This window comes from Oculina patagonica, chromosome 2 (genome assembly GCF_052425735.1).
Source record: "Oculina patagonica isolate OP01 chromosome 2, crgOcupat, whole genome shotgun sequence".
NCBI classification, from domain to species: Eukaryota; Metazoa; Cnidaria; class Anthozoa; order Scleractinia; family Oculinidae; genus Oculina; species Oculina patagonica.
The window spans coordinates 13,911,089-13,933,023 of NC_135759.1; the positions used below are offsets into that span (position 1 = coordinate 13,911,089).

Here is a 21,935-nt window from a genome sequence, read left to right on the forward strand (position 1 = left end):
GCTTTAATGATTGCAAATCTTTGGAAGAATAACCTGCTCGAAGACGAGGTATCAACCGCTGGTAAAATCCATATGGACTTTGTTACGATGCAGGTTACTTTAGCACGGGTAGATAGAGCTCGACGGGACATCAAAGAAAAATTAAACGCTATAAAATAATTAAACCGCTCGTCGTAACCTTACAGGTTTTAGAAAATTAAACAAAGAAGAACGATTTGAAAACCAACAATGAACAAAATCAGCTTGAGGAATGTAATTTGTACTTGAGTTTTGTTCCCACTAAACAAAAAGATCAAATTGTCAGTGTTTCATTGCAATCCTCTCCAATATTAATTAATACTTCTCTGACTCTGGGCATTTTTACCCAAACCACCAGGCTTTTTGTTTGAGTTATAGCTGTACAGGCACAAAGCGCGTTAACTTAACATTATAATTCAACTTCTTCCGTCAGAAGAGCTGAATACGTTACAACATCCTAAAGTTGCAAGTGCTTTTTCAGCAAAGGATTAAAAATTAAAATTCATTTAATTTTGCAAACTTCAAGTTATCATCGTGCCAGGATGATGTTATCATCTCGGTAATTTTTAGTCTCGTACCTTGATAACCATACAATTCAACTTTCATGCACACATGATTATACCACGTGACAGGAAGAAACCTGATGTAGCGAGCTTTAATTTCGTGAATCATCTCCTGTTTTACAATGCCATAGTCGTCAGTGTTCCCAAAAAATACCTGAAATAAATATTATGATCTTCAGTATAGTAAAGTATAGCAACAGTCATGAGGCAGTCAAGGACCTATTTGTTGTTGTTGTTATTGCTACTGCTGTTGTTGTTATAAATAAATATGAATATTTTTATATGAATGTAAAAATACATGCCTTTTACATAAAAAGAAAGTAAGTTCCGTGGAATTAACATACAAAACGCTTCAGTGAAACTTCCCTTCCCCTTCCCTTCTTTTTTCTTGTAGCTTTTCCGTGAAAGGGACTTGCTAGCTGTCATGTTGCAAAGCGTAACAAGTCACGCAGATGTAACGACTTTTGACGCAAAAATGGAACATTTACTTGAAATGTGACACATTTTGTTGCAAAATGTAACAGTTTCGTTAACGCAAACAGGGCCGTAGCTAGTAACAGGCGAACGGTAAAAATCTTGAATTAATCAGAGTATTTTCTACGGCTCTGGTAAAATGTAACAGCTTTTTTAACTCAAAATGCCACCTGTTGCGTGAAACCTTGTTACATTTTGCGGCGTAACACTGGCCACCAGCGCCAACTTGATAGGTGCAAAACGAAATAAAAACACAGCTGGTCAAAGACTTTGAAACAAATAAAATAGTTAACTTTACCTTCACAACCTCGTTTTCCAGGTACATTTCCCACGAAGACCCATCCAGACTATACGACAAATTATACTGCGTCACCCAGCAACTTCCATTCATCACGTGACTGCCTTGAGTGGCCACGTGAGTAATGTTATGACTGATCCCCAGGTCAATCTGTAAGTATTGTTCACTGTTATCTTCTCCTGCGCGCCACGCTTCGCTCTGGAAGCCAACATCAAGGCGGGCTCTCCAAGGCTCGTTACCAGGCCCTGCATGGCTTGACGCCGTCATGGCTGAGTCGTTAATCTTTTGTTTTTGTATTCCCAGAGGAGTGGTGCGCCCTTACAACATAACAAAATTCGATTAAGAATTTTTTTGCTAAAATTCTCTTTTCTGCTCTCCTTCACTATTCCTTTCCTTGCCATTTTGCTACATAATAAGTTATTTGAGTTGCGGGTAAAGATTTAACTTATGACAGACCTTTGCAGTTCTGTACGCAACTTTAGTAGTTATGAATGGCCTTTTAAAAAAAACAGGCCTGATCAGGATTCCAACCCATCACCTCTGCAATTCCGATTCAATACTCTTCCTTCTGAGTTATCAAGCTAACTGGGACTCGTTTTTTGAAGGACCCGAAATGTTGTCGCACCTGGAAGCCATAGCAAAACCTCAATGCAAACATATTTTTGATATGAACGGAGGCTTCCTAAAAAATAAAATTAACTAAAAATGGCTTGGCGGTCCCGAAAAGTTTCCGGGGCTTTCGAGAAACTGGTCGCTGATCACTTGGCGAGTTCGTTCTTCGAAAATAAAGATATGCATCTGTTTTGAGAAAGGTTGTGGGAAAAAGTGACAAACGTGCACGCGACAATCCCGAAAGGTAATCCGGGTATCGTATCAGGTAATTAAAGGGCCAGTATCATGGGGTTTTTGATGCAGTTGTAGCCATAAAGGAGCTAAAATTATGACTAAATAGCTTCGCTCATTCACAAAATGCGCCTAAAACACCAAAATGAATATATTAAGTGAACCATTCAAAGGAGAGCAAAGTTTAACTGTAGTTTATCCAAGACATGATTTATCCACGACACATGGGCAGAGTTTGAAAACGTCTGCCAGACGTCTTCAATTTTTGATAGAAATCTCATACCTGTATAACTCAAGATAATACCTCTTTTGTTACTTTAGTGGACTGTTATAGTCACTTTTAACAAAGCTAGACCATTTTTTAGGTTTCCATTAATGTAAATATTTCTTTTGACTTTTGAATTTTCGAAGTGATGCTCATGATACTACCCTTTAATGACACGGTAGCTGTCGAACCTACTTTTGTTGTATCTTTTCACAAACATACGTCCATGGTGTGTCGTGTCATTTTCTGAGTTTTGAAATAAACGCCGGGGGCGTTTAATTGTGAAAATACGGTATATAAACATCGTGCATTTGGCCTGCAGATAAAAGATTGAATACATGAAAGACTATTACGGTTATGTACGTTCAGTTGCGTTATACATACCCAAACTACGTATATCAACTCGCATGCAGATATGGCCAATCCAACTGACCGGACGGATTCTGATATATCGTGCCAAAATTCGTTTCACCAATGGTTGAGTAATAATAGAGGAGCTGTCGTTATTTCCTTGGAACACCTGTATGACGCCAAAGAAAATAACTATAAGAAAAGGTTCTGTGATTACATGAATTGCTGATTGACAACAGAGGTGCTGGCTCAACATTCGTTATTTTCTTTGAAAACCTTTATCAAGCCAACGGAACTGAAAAAGCTTATTACCTTTCCATTTATTCCGTGGGGCCGAATCAGTTACAACGTTAAAAACAAAGAAACAAATATAGGAATAGAAAGTTGGCCTTCTTCCTTTAAAGAACACATCTGCAATTTATGCTTGTTTTTGTATTTAATATTTTTCTGTACACATTACCTTTACAGAACCATTTACTTTATACTTTTTCCACACGTCACCGGAATGTCCATAAGAAACCTTGTATTTCTCAACCCAGGCCTCCTGGTCTACAGCTCCTTGCGTGATAATTTCTGTAATGTAACTGTTTCGCATAAAGTCGATTTCAAGAAACTGCTTGTCGTCATCGAACTCAGCACACCAAGTCTTGTTGCCGCTGAGTATGCTGTCCTGTGGAGTCAGCGGATATCGAGAGCTTGACGCACGAAACGAAGTGTTGGCAGCCACAAGCAGCTCTTCCACTTGAGTAAAGAAAAAAAATTGTGGATATAAACAAGTTAAGGTTAAAAAGCTTTAAACATAGTAATCGGCGACATTTTTACCCCTCTGAGTGTAATGCAGAAGTCAAAAACTGCAAAATAACTAGGAAAGCGCTACTAACCCCATACATTCTTTGCAACCTTTGAAGCTAATAAAGTCGCGTCACACACACACAAATACATCGGGCTCAAATATCTAGGAATAGTTTATAATCGTACCACAATAGGCATCTTCTTAGGTCAATCAGAAACTGAAGCCCTTATGCTAATGAGACAATATCCTAAACAGAGATCTTTTGACTTTCGTCCCCTTCCTTTCCTTCTATTTCCTTCTTCCTCTCCCCAAAGGAGAGAAAAAGGAAAAACCCTCGGAAAGGAGGGTGAGGTGTGAGTTGCATCTTCCCTCGGAAAAGTTGGGTAAAGAAACTTCAAGCTACACAAAGTGCTTTCGTATCAAATATTTGTCTTTCTGCTAGGAAACGTTAGTTAGGTGTTCCGTGTTTAATCACACGTGGCCTTTTAAGTTCGTACCTGTTCGTTTGCCGTAAATTTCCACTCTTAGCGCCAGTGTGTCAAGAGGTGTTGCCCATCGAGTCACGTGGAACTTTACGTAACGAGTGTAAAATGGCCGGATAAAGACGTGTCGTACAGGGAGGTTCTGTTCTTTATAGGTGTTAGCGCTGAAAACCTGTATACACGACATTAGGCATGTAAAAATGAAAATGAAATGCAAGCAATAGTTAAGCAGAATGAGATTAGCGCACATACAGAAAGTTAATAAACGACCGAAATTATCGATTATAAGCAAGAAAACTACACTACGGTAGTGTTGGTGCAGACTTTTCCAGTGTAAGCGCAGCACCACAAAATAGCGAATATTTAGAACAGAAACATGAGTTATATTTACACGAACTGGTCTAATTCTCGCGCGCTCATTGGTCGAAAGCTTTATTTGCTGAGAGTATACACCATGAAAATGACGTAACCTATAACGCAAGGCAACTTTCAGAAAACTTGAGAAATGTCGCGACTTTTTTAATAAACGGAAACTCTAGAGTCGTGGAATGTCAATTAGGACATTTGTGGCGAAATTTTCTAAAAAAAAACGTCGGCTTCAAGCGCACGATTTTGCACTCAGTAAACTTTAGTTCGCTGGCCACATTTGTCCATGGTATTCGCTCTTACAGACCATGAAGTGAAAAATACCCAAAGCTGTTCGACTTGAGTCACTTTATGACGTTACTTAATGACGTCTTCTTTTACAGCAGTAGTGCACCTGCTTTCGTAAGCTTGTAATTCTACTTCTCCTGTAGTGTCGCAGTTGCTAATGGCTTTTGGGGCAAGGAGCATTGTTCCTGTTGTTTGTTCTATTGATCTCTCAAAGGGTATCGAGCAATTCTTGTGAGACCTTTCGGGAGCTGCTACCCTACCTCTTTTCTATGGTCTATAAGAGTGAAAACCGTGGACAGATGTGGTCAATCAGTTAAATACCTTAGGAGCTTTTCCTTCGAGATAGTAATACCATCCTGTACCATCATCGCTAAATGATAGCAGGTATTCTAACACGTATCCATACGAAACATACACTTCATTATCACAGCCCTGTGTAGCGACTCCTCCTACTGACACCAACTCCTCACCCAAGTCCACTAGAAGAAAGGCTTCAGCAAGCGGAAACGACCAACAGCCAGAGATATTGTGTAACCGCGCTAACCACGGACCGTATGTCCCATGCATTATTGACTCAAAACTATCCGAAGCCAAAATGTCGCGGTCAGCGATACGGTGGTCGCCCATTCCCAGAGGTGTCAAGCTCTGTTCTTTGAATACTGAAAGGAGGGTATAGATACACATTATGAATGAGTTTAGCGAAAGAATATCAGTGCCGTCTGAGAAGCAGTGAAACAGAGTTAAAAGTAAAAGTAAAAAAGCCACAAAAAACCTTACAGTGTACCTAAATTAAAAGTAAAGAAGATTAAAATATTTAAAAATACTATATAATTCGTGTTCCGAGGTCCCCTGTTATGGTGGCATATCTTGAGAAACTCGCAACAGAAATGTGGATTGCTCTTTCCTTTTGGCCATTATTAAAATCATCTCCTTCATCGAGAGTGAGATAGGGTGTGAAAACTTTTAAATACATACACCTTATTCGATGGTTTAACGTATAATACGCGCGGATATTTTGCGACTTGTGTAGTACTTTTCCAAACCCGTAGGGGCGGGGAAAAATACGAGCAATGAGCAAAATATCCGCCCGTTTTAATTATATGTCAAACCATCGAATAAGGGTTTTATTATTCCACTATTTCTTCCACTAAGTTTGGGTCCGTATTCCGTAAGTTTGTCCGTCCGTATTTTTGCCTTCTTCTACAGTATTATAACGTGGCATCTTTTGCGCGTTCTTTTTCCTAATATGGTAAAATGGCGCAAAAGTGGAATAATAAAACATGGTTTTTCCAGTAATTGGTATACCTATGTATGATAACTGAAAAATATTTTAGTAGTGAGTTTAGCAATTAATAAATTAGTTAATAAGTAACGGAATGTCTTACCTTTACATCCGTACAACTCGATCCTTACACATGCGTGAGTGCCGTGCCATTTCTTAGGATGGAAGCGAATGTACCTCACATTCGTGACGTTCCTTAGCTGGAATTTCATAATCGATGTTCCGTCTGAATTGCCTGTAAACACCTAAAATAAAACAGACATTGGCTGGCGCAATTTCAATATGTTTTTCTTCAAAGAAGCGTTTCCCTGAAATCTAGTGCATGTGCCTAGGATGTTGTTGTGGTATTTATTGTTTTCCTTGTTGGTCTTGTTCCAGTCAATGATCATGATAAAATAAAAATAAAAACAAACGTCACATGTAACAACTTTGACATGAGTCAATTAAATACTGTACTTGCAGAAATTTGACTGTCACTCGCAATTGATTTTTGCAGTTTTAATTTCTTCTTTATTTGTCTTCACATAACCTAAATGGGGCCGCAGGTAGCTACACCAGGGTTGTCCTTTCGGAAAACCGACTGTTACCTACCGTTATGAGGGTATGATGCAAAATTATCATGTAAGACAACATTTGGAACTGAGAACTGACCTTTGTAACTCCATTCTCGGCGTAGGATATCCACGGCGAATTTTCTCCCCGGAAATCCAATGTAAACTGCTTCACCCATGCACTGTTGTTTGCTTCACTGAAAAATCCTTGAGTAGCAATAAACCGCAATCTGTAAGGTCTCCCAATGTCCACCTAATAATATTAAGCAGTTGTTTAGATTACATAATAATCAGTGGTCCTATAGGGGGAATTCACGCAGCTCATTTCATTCCTGCATAATCAACCTTTTTGAGCAGTAGACTTGACAGCATGACAGAGGCACGATCTGAACCAAAGTTGACTCGTCTTTTGTTCATTTTATAAAAAATGAGATTTACGGAAATTGAGAGCCCATTTGGTACGGCCAATGTTTTCGTTATACTTCGCAAGCAACGCAAGAGCTTACTATTTTCACGTTTAGTGCTTTTAAGCATTTTAAAAAATGCTTTTTTGGGCACAAATCAGGATTTATTCCACTTTTCTTTCTTTTGCTTTTAAGTTTTGCTATAAATTTCAAATTATAAAGCTTTACATTCTAAGAAATATGCTTACAAGGTGTCGTAAGCGAATGGGTCGAAGTTAAGCATCGATAAGCAGGACAAATCTTATCGAATTATCTAATCTATCTTTACATTCCGAGAAATATGCTTACAAGGTGTCGTAAGTGAATTGGTCGAAGTTAAGCATCGATAAGCAGGACAAATCTTATCGAATTATCTAATCTATCTTTACATTCCGAGAAATATGCTTACAAGGTGTCGTAAGCGAATGGGTCGAAGTTAAGCATCGATAAGCAGGACAAATCTTATCGAATTATCTAATCTATCTTTACATTCCGAGAAATATGCTTACAAGGTGTCGTAAGCGAATTGGTCGAAGTTAAGCATCGATAAGCAGGACAAATCTTATCGAATTATCTAATCTATCTTTACATTTCGAGAAATATGCTTACAAGGTGTCGTAAGCGAATGGGTCGAAGTTAAGCATCGATAAGCAGGACAAATCTTATCGAATTATCTAATCTATCTTTACATTCCGAGAAATATGCTTACAAGGTGTCGTAACCGAATGGGTCGAAGTTAAGCATCGATAAGCAGGACAAATCTTATCGAATTATCTAATCTATCTTTACATTCCAAGAAATACGCTTGCAATGTGTCGTAAGCGAATGGGTCAAAGTTAAGCAGGACAAATCTTATCGAATTATCAAATCTATCTTTACATTCCGAGAAATATGCTTACAAGGTGTCGTAAGCGAATGGGTCAAAGTTAAGTAGGACAAATCTTATCGAATTATCAAATCTATCTTTACATTCCAAGAAATACGCTTGCAATGTGTCGTAAGCGAATGGGTCAAAGTTAAGCAGGACAAATCTTATCGAATTATCAAATCTATCTTTACATTCCGAGAAATATGCTTACAAGGTGTCGTAAGCGAATGGGTCAAAGTTAAGCAGGACAAATCTTATCGAATTATCAAATCTATCTTTACATTCCGAGAAATATGCTTACAAGGTGTCGTAAGCGAATGGGTCAAAGTTAAGCAGGACAAATCTTATCGAATTATCAAATCTATCTTTACATTCCAAGAAATATGCTTGCAATGTACCGTAAGCAAATGGATCAAAGTTAAAAAGGACACATCGAATTACGTATCTGACTAAGAACATAAGCCGCAGGGACCGCGGAGGGGGAGGGGCTGGTAGGGCTATATCCCTATCACGTTTTTGGTTTGGTTGATTTTTTAGGGCTCCAGATGGCATAAATAATGTACATGATAAATGACAGAACAGTGACCCCTAATGCTTGCTTTTGCTACAGGCTTTTTAGCCCTACCACTTAAAAATGGTCTCCACGGTCCCTGAGCCGTTAGAACAAACTGAATGTGGAGCGAGACACTAACTTGCAAAAACGGCTGAGTATCATTCTGGCCTGAGCACCAGGACTCTCTCCCACGAAGGCGTGCCATCCATGGGTAGCTGCGAGAAGACAGGTGACTAGAGGCGGTGAAAGCAGGTTCTTTGATAACCCAGCTTCCAATTCCGATTTCATCAGCACAAACTGGAAAACAATGTAAAGAAGTTTCTAACGAAGTAAAACTACGTTAATTTTCTTTAATTAAACTTCTCTATGAAGGATGACAATGGTTTACTCCAACGTACCGTAGTTGAACAATTAATAAGCCACAACATCAGATCAGTTTCCAGTCTAATGCATTAAACACTAGGCTTTAAGCACCATTAGACATTAGGATTTAAGCACCGAGGTTCACATCCAAATATATGCAAAACGTTTCTTGCATACAGGGAAGGCGTCCTCAGAAACGCAATATGGCGACAACCTTTTAAAGGCTGTCTAAAGACCGAACACGACTATTTATTGAAACTTTTAACACCGTGCGACCTCTGAACTATCGAATTTTGCATTTGTTGCAATAGCTCTTTTTGAGTCTAAATTTATTTGTGTACAAAAGAATTTTGTATTTGAACTGATGATCCCCAGATTCGTGCAAAACAGAAAACATGTGAATGTCCAAGGCTTAAGCTGTTGTTAGTAAGTTTTGTTGGCCTTGAAAGTTATAGTTTTGAGACACGTCACGTGATACGTTGTCGTCCAGTTGAAAGCTGCGTTTCAGTGTGGGGGGTATAAGAACATTTGCTGTAGCTTATTTCATTAAACGTGGCTTGATGTCAGAAAAAGGCGATTTAAATGTGTACAAACAATGTTCTTATAGTTTATAAGTTTACACTACCTTTATCACAACCATAAAGTTCCAGCTTTAAACTTCTTCCTCCATGCCAACCTTCAACCCTGATCTTTAAAAATTTTGCCTCTAGTTTCTGTTCTGTCGCAATTTTCTTAATCATGTTCCTCATGAATGGGCCATGAATCGCCTAAATGAAAGATAGAAAGCTTAATTAGCCAAGAATTTAAAGTTGTATATAAACAATCTCGCTAATAAAACTAAATTGTTTTTAATGAGATCGCAGAAAGATAACAGCTCAAAGACACTAAAACAGATACCTTGAGGAGGATAACTTAGATACATAGTCCATGCAGTGAAAATTCCAGAAAAAAAAAATTCTCCAGAGGTCAAGGGCAGAGGACGAGTTTACCGCGTTACATATCCCTCACGTCTCAGACAGCGAAAGAGCTACCCATTAATGTTTGAAACAAACAGACAAAAGGAATGCTAGATACTTGACACGTTTATGCATGCATTGGGATGCGTCCTCTACGGGCCCAGCAAGAGAAACCCAAGGGGGCTAGCTTTTAAGATTGACTTCGTATCCCATGAATTTTACTGGTTGAGTGAAATACTGACCTCACTACTTCCGCGCGGTTGATAATTTTTCCAAGGTTCTTCACTGCTCATCCTGTAATCCAGGAAAAATTGATGTAACCGGTAGTCCTCATGAGAATCTCCCTCGATTTCTAAATACGTAATGACCTTCGGCTCTCCCAGATCTACCTCAAGATATTCTGATGAAGACGTAGTTAATGGAATCCAGCCAGAACCATATCCCAAACGTGCGCGCCATGGCTCTCCGCCAACTTTAAAAGACGAAGCTTTAATGTTGGAGTTAGGTATAAGGCCACTAACCATTCCTAGAGGCTCGGCACATTCTGAAAGAAAACGCTCCTACTTAGCAGTACACACGAAAAGTAAAAATAAGTAAAATAAGAGGTAAAACGAATTGTGCTACAGCTAGGCTGGCAAAAGCAGTCAACAAAGTAATGTATCTGGCATGGAAAGTAACGTCAGTAAACAAAGAGGATAACTTGCAAAGGTAAGTGGCGAGGTGTATATTATCAAACTTGAAAGTGATAATAAAGACCAAGCCGACGAAAAATTGGCTTAATCCGCTAGTCAATCCGTCAGTACGCTTTCCGACAAAAAGGAAGGGAAATTAAAAAGTGGAGTTTCGAGACAACAGAACATCAACTGTAGAACAGAAAACTGATCCTAATGAATTACCTTCAAGGATGTCATATTCAGTTAAGTGCACTATTAATGCTAAGTTCAAATAGTGGAAGTGATAAGTAGTAGTTTTAGTAATAAGTAGTAGTAGCAGTGGCAGCGGCACTGATAGTTAGAAGTGGTAGTGGTAATCGTGGTGGAAATGGCTGTGGCATTGCCAAGCCGACGTAAAATTTTCTGCATAGACTTTTCATTGTAGTTTGCGCATCACAAACAGACCTCAAATATCAAGAGAATATGAAACAATATCATACTTCACACCCCTTGCCCCTCGTTTTCCCTGCCCCCCCCCCTCCCCCCACTCTTATCACCCAACCCTACCGAACGCACTACCCTAATTTCCAATTATTCACTAGTATAGTTTGTGATCTTGATTTTTGCTCAATATCAGGTATTATTTCATTGACTTGATTAAAGAGTGTCTGCCCCTGCATAAAGTATGTACTACAATGAAACGAGAAGGGTTTCATTCTCCACTTGATTTGACTTACGAAGAACATACGGTAATCTACTCTCTCTGGCAAATGATCGGTCTTATATCGACCTAGTTCAATCAAAAGTTTGTTATTACTTATTTTAAACTTCACTCAATGTCGCATTTCAGTATAATTTCTTAAGTGATTTTAATAATCAACAGCAGTAGTAGTTTTTTTTTTTACCATCACATCCATACAATTCCACGCTGATATGTTGATAATGAGTCCATGTTCGAGGATGAAGGCGGATATAGCGTGACGAAATGTTCTTGGGCAGAGGCCTCCGTAACGTTTGGTATGAGGTTGTAGAACCCGACAAAACCTGCAAACGAAAATTGAACAAAAGAAGTCATAGATTTTGACAAGAAAAAAGTACAAAACTCATTCCTTTAAAGTAACTTTACCCTACAGCCTTGTGAGTCATTTTTACTTTGCAATCAAACGAAATTTTCTCCGGAACCAACGAGCTCCTACTCGGGGAATCTCACTTTTACAGTCTTTTACACAGCAAGCGACTTTCAAAAGAGGCATATGGTTATAGTGTTTTAGCTTTCAGCTAACTAAAAAAACACTATACCTCAATGCATCCATGCACCGTGTAATCATGCCACTCAGTCCCATCTTCGCTTGTCTTCAGCGTAAAAGAAGTGACAAAATGAGTGTCTCCCTGAATTGCCAGCGCTGTGACAGTTTTTCCGTAAGGCGTTATCACCACTTGAAAATATTCTTGAGGGTCAAGTTGCTTGCCATACCAGGGAGTGGGTTGAAAATTTTTTAGTCTAATACTATTCCAACGATGTTTATTGGATGACCCGGATAAATAGTCGATATGCATATGCCCATTCTCCAAGCCAAGTGGCTCTGTACAAGCTGTTGAAATCAATACACAAGAAAGTACTATGTTACGTGGGAGTGGTACTTTTTAAACCCTTATACTATTGTGTACGTTGCACAAGACCGTAGTCGCTATGTCACGCAATTTTAGGCAATTTCGGCACTAATTATCTGGTCATAGAATTAACTGAAATATCACAATAACGGCTTAAAACTGTAGAATAACTAAAAAAGGCCAAAAAGGGGCATGGATGGGCAAAACTCGAGAAGATTAAAACGCATTGCGTTCGGGTAAACTTGAAAAACATCGGCCCGAGGTTTTTCAAATTTATCTCAATTGTATGAAAATGTCATTTACAATGCTCGAAAATCATCCTTTACGACTATCCATCACGGCAACTTTTGCGAACTTTTCATTTTTGGAGCAGCTTCTTGCATTCCTAAGCATTTTTTATCTATTCCCTAATGTTTAAATTGGTCAACCATATTCGGAAGAGTTCTGGATGTTTCCCGATGACCATACAAACATTTCCGAAATTGTGGTAAAAATTCCGAAGCTTGCCGAGGACTTCCGTGAAAGATACGATTATCTTTTAACTAAAGATCGACAAACAGCGGGTTACTTGGCATAAAAACATTACAAACGCGTCAGCCAAACACTGTAGTTTATGTTAAATATTAGTTGTTGTTCTGTTGCAATAAAATTGCATCAAGACGATGGTTTGAAATATTACTTTTCAATGCAATTTATATGATTTTAACTAAAGACCAAATCACAGAAAAGAGCAACTTTTGTAAAATAAGCTTGTTGACTTATTTTTTAGTAACTTTTTGAGCAATTTGTGGGCAGCCTTGGTTTCGTGCGTCTCTTAGTTCACCTGGTACTAGGCAGGTTTTTTCATTGGTGCATTTTGTGCGTTTTGTATAAGATTATTCCTGTAGGTTCAGTCTAGTGCATCCTTCGAGAAGTACTAAGATAGAAGCAAACTGAAAAAAAAATACCCATGAACACGTCATTAATCATAATAGGTAGTGAGTCTTTTATCTATCTCACACAAGTTCACTGACGTTTTCCGTCATAGACGTTACACACACTGTATAAAGGCAGCTACACTTAAATAAAACTGTTCCTCTCTACCAAAAATAATTTTATACCAGTAGAAAATGTTTGGCTCATATGTTGTTGTTTACGCTGGTGAAAAGATTTAATTTGCCATATCAACTACTACTTGAAAACATACCTTTGCAGCCAATGAGTTCCACCCGCATACAAATCAGCTGATGCCATTCCACTGCATGCAGTCGAACAAATCGAGCGTGAACGGACGGAGACAGCTCATGATTTATTGTCTTGTTTTCAAGGTTGTTACCCTCAAAACTCTGTGGTTTAGGCAGTAAAAAAACAAAATTTAACTTATATATTTTTACTTATCCAAATATTAGCCTATACGTGACCCTTCCATATTTCTCATATTTTGTCTTAACTCGGAAAAACGTCCACCGTCAGTCACTCAGTAGACAGTCCGTCTGATCTGTCACTCAATCGGAGAAACGATAGTCAGTCAGTCAGTTAATCAAACAGCCCCAATTTTTGTTTGTCTTTCGGACAAAATTGAGTCAGTACATCAGTCCGAGAGTCAGACGGTCAATCACGTAGTCCTTCATTTAGTCAGTCAGTCAGATAGTACGTCCGTGGGCCGGTTACTCGGACAGTCAGTCAGAAGTAAGTAAGTCATTCAGTCAGTCAGTCAGTCAGTCAGTCAGTCAGGCAGGCAGTCAGTAGTGAGACAGACATTCATACAGTCCTTCAGTCGGTCGGTGAGTCAGACAGTCAATTAAATAGCCAGTAATTTAGTTAGTCAGTAAGACAGTGAGTCAATTAAAAAGTCAGTTAATCAGTCATCTAGTCGTCTACTGTTGTAGTTGTTAATTGCGGTTTATAGCTCAAACCGTCCTGCAGCTAGTATTTAGAAACTAAAACACATACCCCTAAGTCTTCCTCGACGTGTTGGCTCCACACAATTCCGTCATAACTGTAGGTGACCGCAAACTTAGTAACCCAGCCTTGTCCCTCGGCGGGGCCTGAGTATTTTCCTTGTAGCATGACATTACTGATCTTATATATTTCAATTAAATCCACTTGGAAATACTGGCTTGTATTTGTCTCTCGTGCGCACCAAGCTCCACCTTCAATAACAGTGTTCAATCTTCCATATCCCGGCTTGTGAAACTTGTTTAACGTGCTTGAAGCTTTAAAGGAACGATTCGCTATTTTTCCTACTTCAAATCCAAGGGATTCATGGCCATAAAGTTCTGAGGAAAAAATATCGTTAGCAATATTTTTTCTTTGTTTTTTTTTTTCTTTTCAAAGTCTCGAATATACAGTAAAAGCGTGGGTTATGCTGTGGGCTTGGCTTGGTTAGTGCGCTGAACTTCAAAGCGAGCGGTCTGGATTCGAGAAAACGAAAAAGTCCTGCGCAGCGTTAATTTAAATGAACACATTGGATTATGTAACGTTTAACGCTGGAAAGTTCTTTGTAAAAAAAAACTAAACGTTTCGGCAGTGCTGCCTTCATCAGTAGTAGTAGCAGAAAAAATGTCATTGTTCAAGCTCACGTATGCGAAAATAAACGATGGAAATTCAAATTAACACAATTTTGAAACTCGCGCGGGCAAAGCTCGCATACAAGTTATTTAAGTAAAGCTAAAGTCTTGTTTAGCCCGCTCGGTGCCAGGGTCTTGTAACTAAAGATGATTCGCATTTCTTCACGTCTTCTCTTTGCTTGGTCAGCCAGGTTTGCTCTGATCACTGCGACCATCATGTCGTTCAGGTTGCGGCCTGGTTTCGTAAAATGTTCAGGCACCGACAGCTCAACTCTCTTCCGTATGACGTATAAACGGTGCTCTCTGAAGCGATCTCCGCGCCGACGGCCTGTCTCTCCAATGTAGACAATCCCGGGGCATTTACGGCATGAAATGCAATAAACAAGTTGACTTGTGATGCACGTATAATGGCCCGAGATCTTTATTTGTCCATTGTTAGTTCTTATTCTGTCACTGGAGTTACAAAAGGACAGGTTCGGCAGTCGCGTCGGTTGCATTTGAAAGTACCCACTTGAATCTGGGGATCTGACGGCAGACTAGAATGTACTAGTAAATCTTTGAGATTTTTTTGCACGTCGAAAGGCCTTTAGCGGCGGCTTGTTGTAAATGGCGCTCGTGCTTTGGTCATCGCGTAAGATTGAAAAGTTCCGCTGTATGATGTTGCAAACGTCGACGTTCTTGGGATGATACGTGAACATCCCAAGAACGTCGACGTTTGCAACATCAGACACCGGAACTTTTCAATCTTACGCGATGACCAAAGCACGAGCGCCATTTACAACAAGCCGCCGCTAAAGGCCTTTCGACGTGCAAAAAATCTCAAAGATTTACTAGTACATTCTAGTCTGCCGTCAGATCCCCAGATTCAAGTGGGTACTTTCAAATACAACCGACGCGACTGCCGAACCTGTTCTTTTGTAAACTCCAGTGACAGAATAAGAACTAACAATGGACAAATAAAGATCTCGGGCCATTATACGTGCATCACAAGTCAACTTGTTTATTGCATTTCATGCCGTAAATGCCCCGGGATCGTCTACATTGGAGAGACAGGCCGTCGGCTCGGAAATCGCTTCAGAGAGCACCGTTTAGACGTCATACGGAAGAGAGTTGAGCTGCCGGTGCCTGAACATTTTACGAAGCCACAACCTGAACGACATGATGGTCGCAGTGATCAGAGCAAACCTGGCTGACCAAGCAAAAAGAAGACGTGAAGAAATGCGACTCATCTTCAATTACAAGACCCTGGGCATTTGAGAACACGAGGGAAATGTAGAAAACATGAGCCGCAGGCGAATGTTCTACATTTCTCGAGTGTTCTCAAATGCCCGGAGTGTTTTATGACAGAATAAAACATGGCTTAGGCTTCTTTATTTGCTTTATGATATAGATTTTAGACACCGCGAGTGAAAAGTTTAATTAAAAATATGTACAACAAGAGCGAGTAAACGAAGACGAAAAGCAGAAAATAATTTACGGGAAGACCAGAAAACTGACACAATTTCATTCAGTGTTCGACGTAAAATAAGGCTAAGCATTTCAGGTAAGTTTGTTACCTTTCAATCTTGATCTTGTCTTTTTGAACTTCAATAAACTTCACCGACTCTGAGTGCACTTTCGTCTCAGCATAACATATATAGTAGTCTCGATGACATCCGTCCCTTGCTTCGTTCGACTTGAACAACACGTATAATTTCCAGAAAAGCTATTGCTTCGGATCTTCCCGTAAACCTTAATTGCTGTCACAATCAAGTTCCAGTATGAATAGACGATTTAGAGGAGATTGTCGAAGATAATCTTCGAAAGAAAACTCTCTCGCTCGCTTTCCTTGCGAGTTTCATTCAACTCAGGCAGTGGACACCGCGCGAAAATTTTTCCCACCTCACTTCGTTTACATCAAAATGAAATGTCCAGTGGATTTATACTTAAAAAAGGAATTTAATAAAACAATTATTCCATTCGCCCTTGTGGGATACGAGTGGTTATAGCCAACGAACAGTCAACGACGCGCGAAGCACTCGAGGAAAGCTGACGAAAAACAATAAAACATGATTTTTTTATGTTTTATACTCTGATAAAACATAGGTTTTTAGCCAATCAGAGCGCGCGTAGACTCCTATCTATATTATAATTTCGCATACGTGAGCGTGAGCAACGACATTTTTTTTACTACTACTACTGATGAAGGCAGCACTGCCGAAACGTTTAGTTTTTTTACAAAGAACTTTCCAGCGTTAAACGTTACATAATTCAATGTGGTCTGGATTCGAGCCCTGGCCGGGGTTACTGCGTTATGGTCTTGGACAACACATAACTCTCACATATACAATGCCTCTATCCACCCAGGTGTATAAATGAGTATGAATTGATGGGTAGTAACCCAGCAATTGCGATACACTAGCATCCCATCCAGCCGGGGGGGGGGGGGGGAGTAGCAATCTACCTAGCCGCGTAATGCTACAGAAGCCGATGTTCAGCTGTGGGAGCCAGGTGCCATTGGGAATCAAAAGGCTTTTTTTTACTATGTTAACATTACTTTTTATTCTATGTGTGAAATCGAGAGGTGCAGTCTTTTCCCGTCCAAAGCATTTAACGGCCAAAAGCCAGCGTAGTATTTAGCGAGTTGGAGTATTGCCGCTTCCTCTGGATGGGAAGCTAGCCCATCACAGATAAGCCTCTCATCTGACTCCCAGCATTATGTCATGTTTTCCTAACAAGTCGCCAGTACCCATTCATACCTTTGGGTGGAAAGAGACAGTGTGACAGTAAAAGGTCTTGCTGAAGAACACAGCACGAGTGTAATGCTCATGCTTGAGCTATTGATGTAAAGATTTCAAGTTTAACAACCTAACAGTTAGACCAACGTGCATCTAAATGATGTTCAGCAAATGGCATTTTTTGCTTAGATGATTGGTTCCTTACTCGAGTAAATATAAGGCTAGCCAGCTAGCAACAGGTTCACGTTTGAGAATGCATGTGCAAGTGGCGTTGCTGCTAAAAACGAGTCGGCGGGCGAAGGCGGCAGGCGAGAGGTCTGGGGTGGAAGGGCGAAGAAAGTTTTGTTGCGTTTCGCCAGCTCGCTTCAGTCGCAGAATCGTTCTTGCGGCTTCACCACTCGCGCGTGTATTACCAAACGCGAGCCTGCTCGCAGACTAATATTTAACAATTATTCCATGGTAGATATATAATATATAACGATCTCATATCCAACAAGCGCGAGTGGAATAATTGTTTTATTGCAATATTTGAGCTCCCCAACTTTTTTCGTTGGCGCGTATCAGCTACCATGTTTGTGTCAATGGTATATGAGCTCATATACCATTGCCTGTTAACCAATCAAAACGCAGGAATTGCAATGTCTATCATTTACTTGTTTGAAACAGCATTGGACTCTTTTCGCCCCATGTACTACTTAGTAGCTGTTCACAGGTAAAAAATAATTCAGGAAAACGTCCAATTAAAAAATATTTAACAATTATTCGCCTCAGGCTGAATAATCACTGAGCCTGACGCGAATAATGTTTCAGTTTAATTTTCAGTGGTGATTATCAAAAAGTAACAAGAACTGAAAAATAACAATGGAAAAAACGAAAACATCAATTGCTCGCTTGCATACGGTGTAAACCAGTTTAATTTATCGATTGAAATGAGAATTTATACTCAAGAGTTTACGCAATAAATTGGAACAAAACAAACACTATACGAAAGATAGATATCCGGGTTGTGGCTTCTGAGTAAATGTGCGAATCCTCTCGAAATGAGTAGCTCTTGTCAGAGGAGAACTAAATATTTTTTTTCTTAATCGATCCGATTGAGTTTCGCATGGCTGCGTGTAGGGCTGCGTGCGATCTCCAAAACCACCGTGTTTACGATCAGTTCTAATGCCTTGAGAACCATCTCTTGAAACTATTCTCGGTCCAAAAGCCTTAGTAGTCAATTTGCAAAATTCTCAATGTTTTAAAAATCCATAACTTGGAGTGGTTTCTTTAAAATGAACAAAAATCTCATTCAGAAACTGTCCGCCATGATTATTTGCCTGGATGTCAAAGGCGACATAGCTTAGTAACCAAGTCTTCAAATGCTAAAATCACCTCTCGCGGGGTGATTATAGCCTCAAAGCCGAGTTTCTCGACCAATCAGAATGCCCCAATTCTTATAATCACCCCTGAAATTATACTAACTATTAAGTTATTATTACATTGGACTGAAAAGCAAACAGAAACAAACTATTACTCTTCCATCTTAAATGAACAAGAAAGAATGTTTAAACGTCCATTTAGATAAAAAAAAAATCAAAGACAAAGCAAAATCAAACAGTTCTCGAGTAAATCTTTCCAAACCCTCTACTAGCATGTACACTCACCGCTTGAGGAGCAACCATATAACTCAATTCTCATACACACGTGTTTATAGTAGCTGTGTTGTCTGACACGAACATGGCGGGCCCTGATAACGTAGCTTAACTTCACATATTTCGTTTTGTCATTATTTTCGTTGCCAACAAGTGCCTGTAAAATGCAATAAAAGTCAGTGCTTGTGACTGACCTTGTTCTCATAACATTGTAACCGACTTTCATTGAATTACAAGACAAGGTTTTTATTTTACATTTGCTAACAATAATGCTAGTCGGCGCAATTCAGCAGCACGAACAAAAGTTCGCATAATATCAATCACAAGGATTTAATCTTCAAAACCGTGTGAAGTTAATTTTATCGATATTCCAAATTCTCTGTCAATTTTGCGTATCAAAAATTTACCGATACGTCTAAGAGAAAGGCCATAGCGGGACCTTTATTTCGAAAACTGGAAATCGAAATCAAATTTCGTAGCAATACGTAAATTCTCATACCCTATATATTCATTTATATTTAAAACAGGAGACACTCGCATAAAAACAAAATCACATTTTCTTTGCTTCTTAGGTTTATGAACATTTCACACCTTTGCTGCGCTTTATGTCAACACCGCAGATACCGCAGTTACAACCCGCAGTCACTGTGCATAAACCAGCCAGTAAAAATACAGGAGATTCTCAGTGAGTCCCAAGAGGCGCTTGTGTGTAGCACATGGAAAAACCTTAATTAAACATGCATAAGGGCTACTCTACCGCGATGAAGTAGTAAGTATTGGTAAGCTGACGCGGGATCCTACAAACGCCTTGTTTATTCCCCTCAGCCCCGAGAGGAACTTTTCACGGTACTACTACTATGATCCAAATTTTCACCCCTTGCTTTTTTGGCGTTTCATGAAGTATTTAAAAAAGCAGTATTTTAAATTTTTCCGTTTTCAATTATCTATTTAAGTTTCGGAGATATTTAAGCTTAAAAAAATCGTAAAATATGCGAATTAGGGGACCGATGGCGTCATCTACTCGACCCAATTTTATTTCAAGTAGAAAAATTGAGTTATCTCGTTTTTAAAGAGACCAATGAAACTTGGCAGACTAATAGTTCTATAGGTGACACACCTACAGAGTCTGGGGAGAATTGAAATGAATTTCAATGCCTGTAATTTCATTCTTTTATTGAATTTTCACACCAAGTAACTGACGTTAGGATATTGAGAAGAATTATTTTTATTTTTGTTATTCTGATATTAAAGTACGGAAGAGAGCTTGCTGAGCCTTTATTTGTAGTTTGGCAAATCAAGCCACAACGATTCATAACTGAATTTCAAAACTCAGACCGTACATTCAAAAATACTTTAAATCTCTTCACAAAACGTATCCTTGCAAGTAACTCTGCTCCGCGTCTGAACCTGTAATCTATCTTGCAACGGAAGCACTTGTGGTCTGGCGTCTGCTGTTGCTCTTCCTGGTTGTGTTTCGTAAGGGTTTCTCCGAGAGGAACTGCCTTGGGGAACCACCCTCCCATGTTTACAACAAAACATGTCTTGCAAAATACGCTTAAAGCTCAAGCGAAAGTTTCCCGAAAAAATGGGATAGATGAACGGCGTTATTGCGCTGTTCGAATAGGCGACGACCAGTTTTACGAAATTGACATTTGGGTTTCTGCAGACTTTTTTCATTGGATCTATAAAATTACAAATAGTGCCGATTATCCAGTTCGGGCTCCAACACAAACAGAACACAAACACCACGGTGACCATCATACGGACAACTCTGCGAGCAACTGCTTCGCTTTGGCGCGTGTTTATTTCTTGTTGATCTCCTGGCAGGCGTCTCAAGAAAAGTTTCACGCCAATAGCGACATACAACCCAACTGTTATAGCAAGAGTACCACCGGTTATAATTACGTTCTCTGCGATCTTAAAATCGTAGAAGTCATCCACCGTTGAGAAAACCTCGAGCACATTTGCAAAACAAACCGTGGTGCCACCTCGGACTTCCATGGCCATCATTTTCCAGTAAAATCCGAAAAGGATGCTGGGAATTAACCAAGTCGCGGCGATGATAAAGTACAACAGTTTTCCTTTCATGATTTCTGACAACGGGAAGAACACAGCGACGAAACGATCAATAGCAATTGCCATAAAGTTCAGGGTGGAAACAAACAGCAATTGGATAATGAAAAAGTTTATTCCTTTGCAAAGGAACAAACCAAAACCTCCGTCCACCAACCACTCATATCCAACATAAACAAAGGTTATCATACGTGATAAACTAAAAATCGCTAAAAACGTGTCTGCGATGCTCAAGTTCACCACAAGGTAGTTACTAGCTACCTGCATTCGCTTGTTTACGTTCTTGTACACGGAGGCCACGACGAGAGAGTTGCCGAAGATCGAGACAGCGATCAAAGTCGACAAAGCGAACGTTTTCACGGCTCTTGTAAGTTCATTGTCTTTCGCCAAGTTTCCGAGGTTCGGTTTTTCAGTGATGTTTGTTTCAGTAGTGTTTGGAGACAAAGAGACCTGAAAGGCAGCCATAATCAGAAGTTTTTTGTACTGTTTGATCGAAGATTGCGGTTCATTAGCTCTGTGTACTGAACAGTTATTTTTGCCCGCGAGAGTTATTAAAGAAAGCAAGAACATGACCAGGAAGTAAAAACATTGCGTTGAGTAAATATCTTAATTAGTTTTATCTTATTATGCATGCTTACCAAGGAACTACAAATTAAAATACAAAAAAGAAAATTGATTTTCACTTAATTAAAAATGACAAGTTTCTTTTTGTTAGCAAAGATGCAATTAGGTAAGAAATGATGCTTTTTCTCTAAACCCGCTATCAAAGACCCCTGAAATACAAAGAAACGAAAATGATTCTTATTTGTCCTGAATCAGTGGCAAATAACAACCAAATGAAAAAAGGATTTCTTTTCTTTTTTCTAACAAACATGTAACTCGGTAAGAAATATTGCTTGAAAGGCCCGGACAACAAAGTCATACGGATGGAAACGATTCGT

The 21,935-nt window shown here is 39.4% G+C and overlaps 2 protein-coding genes across 2 annotated transcripts in view; both read right to left on the reverse strand.

Annotated features, from left to right (window-relative positions):
- The window catches only part of LOC144643069 (uncharacterized), a 76,703-nt gene that overhangs the window by 20,038 nt on the left and 34,730 nt on the right, over positions 1-21,935 (reverse strand). Inside the window, exons 24-39 of the mRNA XM_078502209.1 lie at positions 18,934-19,078; positions 13,954-14,279; positions 13,208-13,346; positions 11,710-12,002; positions 11,316-11,454; positions 10,000-10,301; positions 9,427-9,568; positions 8,578-8,735; positions 6,675-6,827; positions 6,127-6,268; positions 5,063-5,400; positions 4,103-4,259; positions 3,273-3,553; positions 2,846-2,981; positions 1,354-1,670; positions 597-735 (exon numbers count right to left, since the gene is read on the reverse strand). Of these exons, the coding sequence (XP_078358335.1) occupies positions 597-735; positions 1,354-1,670; positions 2,846-2,981; positions 3,273-3,553; positions 4,103-4,259; positions 5,063-5,400; positions 6,127-6,268; positions 6,675-6,827; positions 8,578-8,735; positions 9,427-9,568; positions 10,000-10,301; positions 11,316-11,454; positions 11,710-12,002; positions 13,208-13,346; positions 13,954-14,279; positions 18,934-19,078 (3,307 nt within the window). The remainder of the gene's footprint in view (positions 1-596; positions 736-1,353; positions 1,671-2,845; positions 2,982-3,272; positions 3,554-4,102; positions 4,260-5,062; positions 5,401-6,126; positions 6,269-6,674; positions 6,828-8,577; positions 8,736-9,426; positions 9,569-9,999; positions 10,302-11,315; positions 11,455-11,709; positions 12,003-13,207; positions 13,347-13,953; positions 14,280-18,933; positions 19,079-21,935) is intronic.
- On the reverse strand, positions 20,275-21,459 carry LOC144638091 (neuromedin-K receptor-like). The gene has a single exon (XM_078497230.1). It carries the CDS (start codon positions 21,457-21,459, stop codon positions 20,275-20,277), a length of 1,185 nt encoding a protein of 394 aa, XP_078353356.1.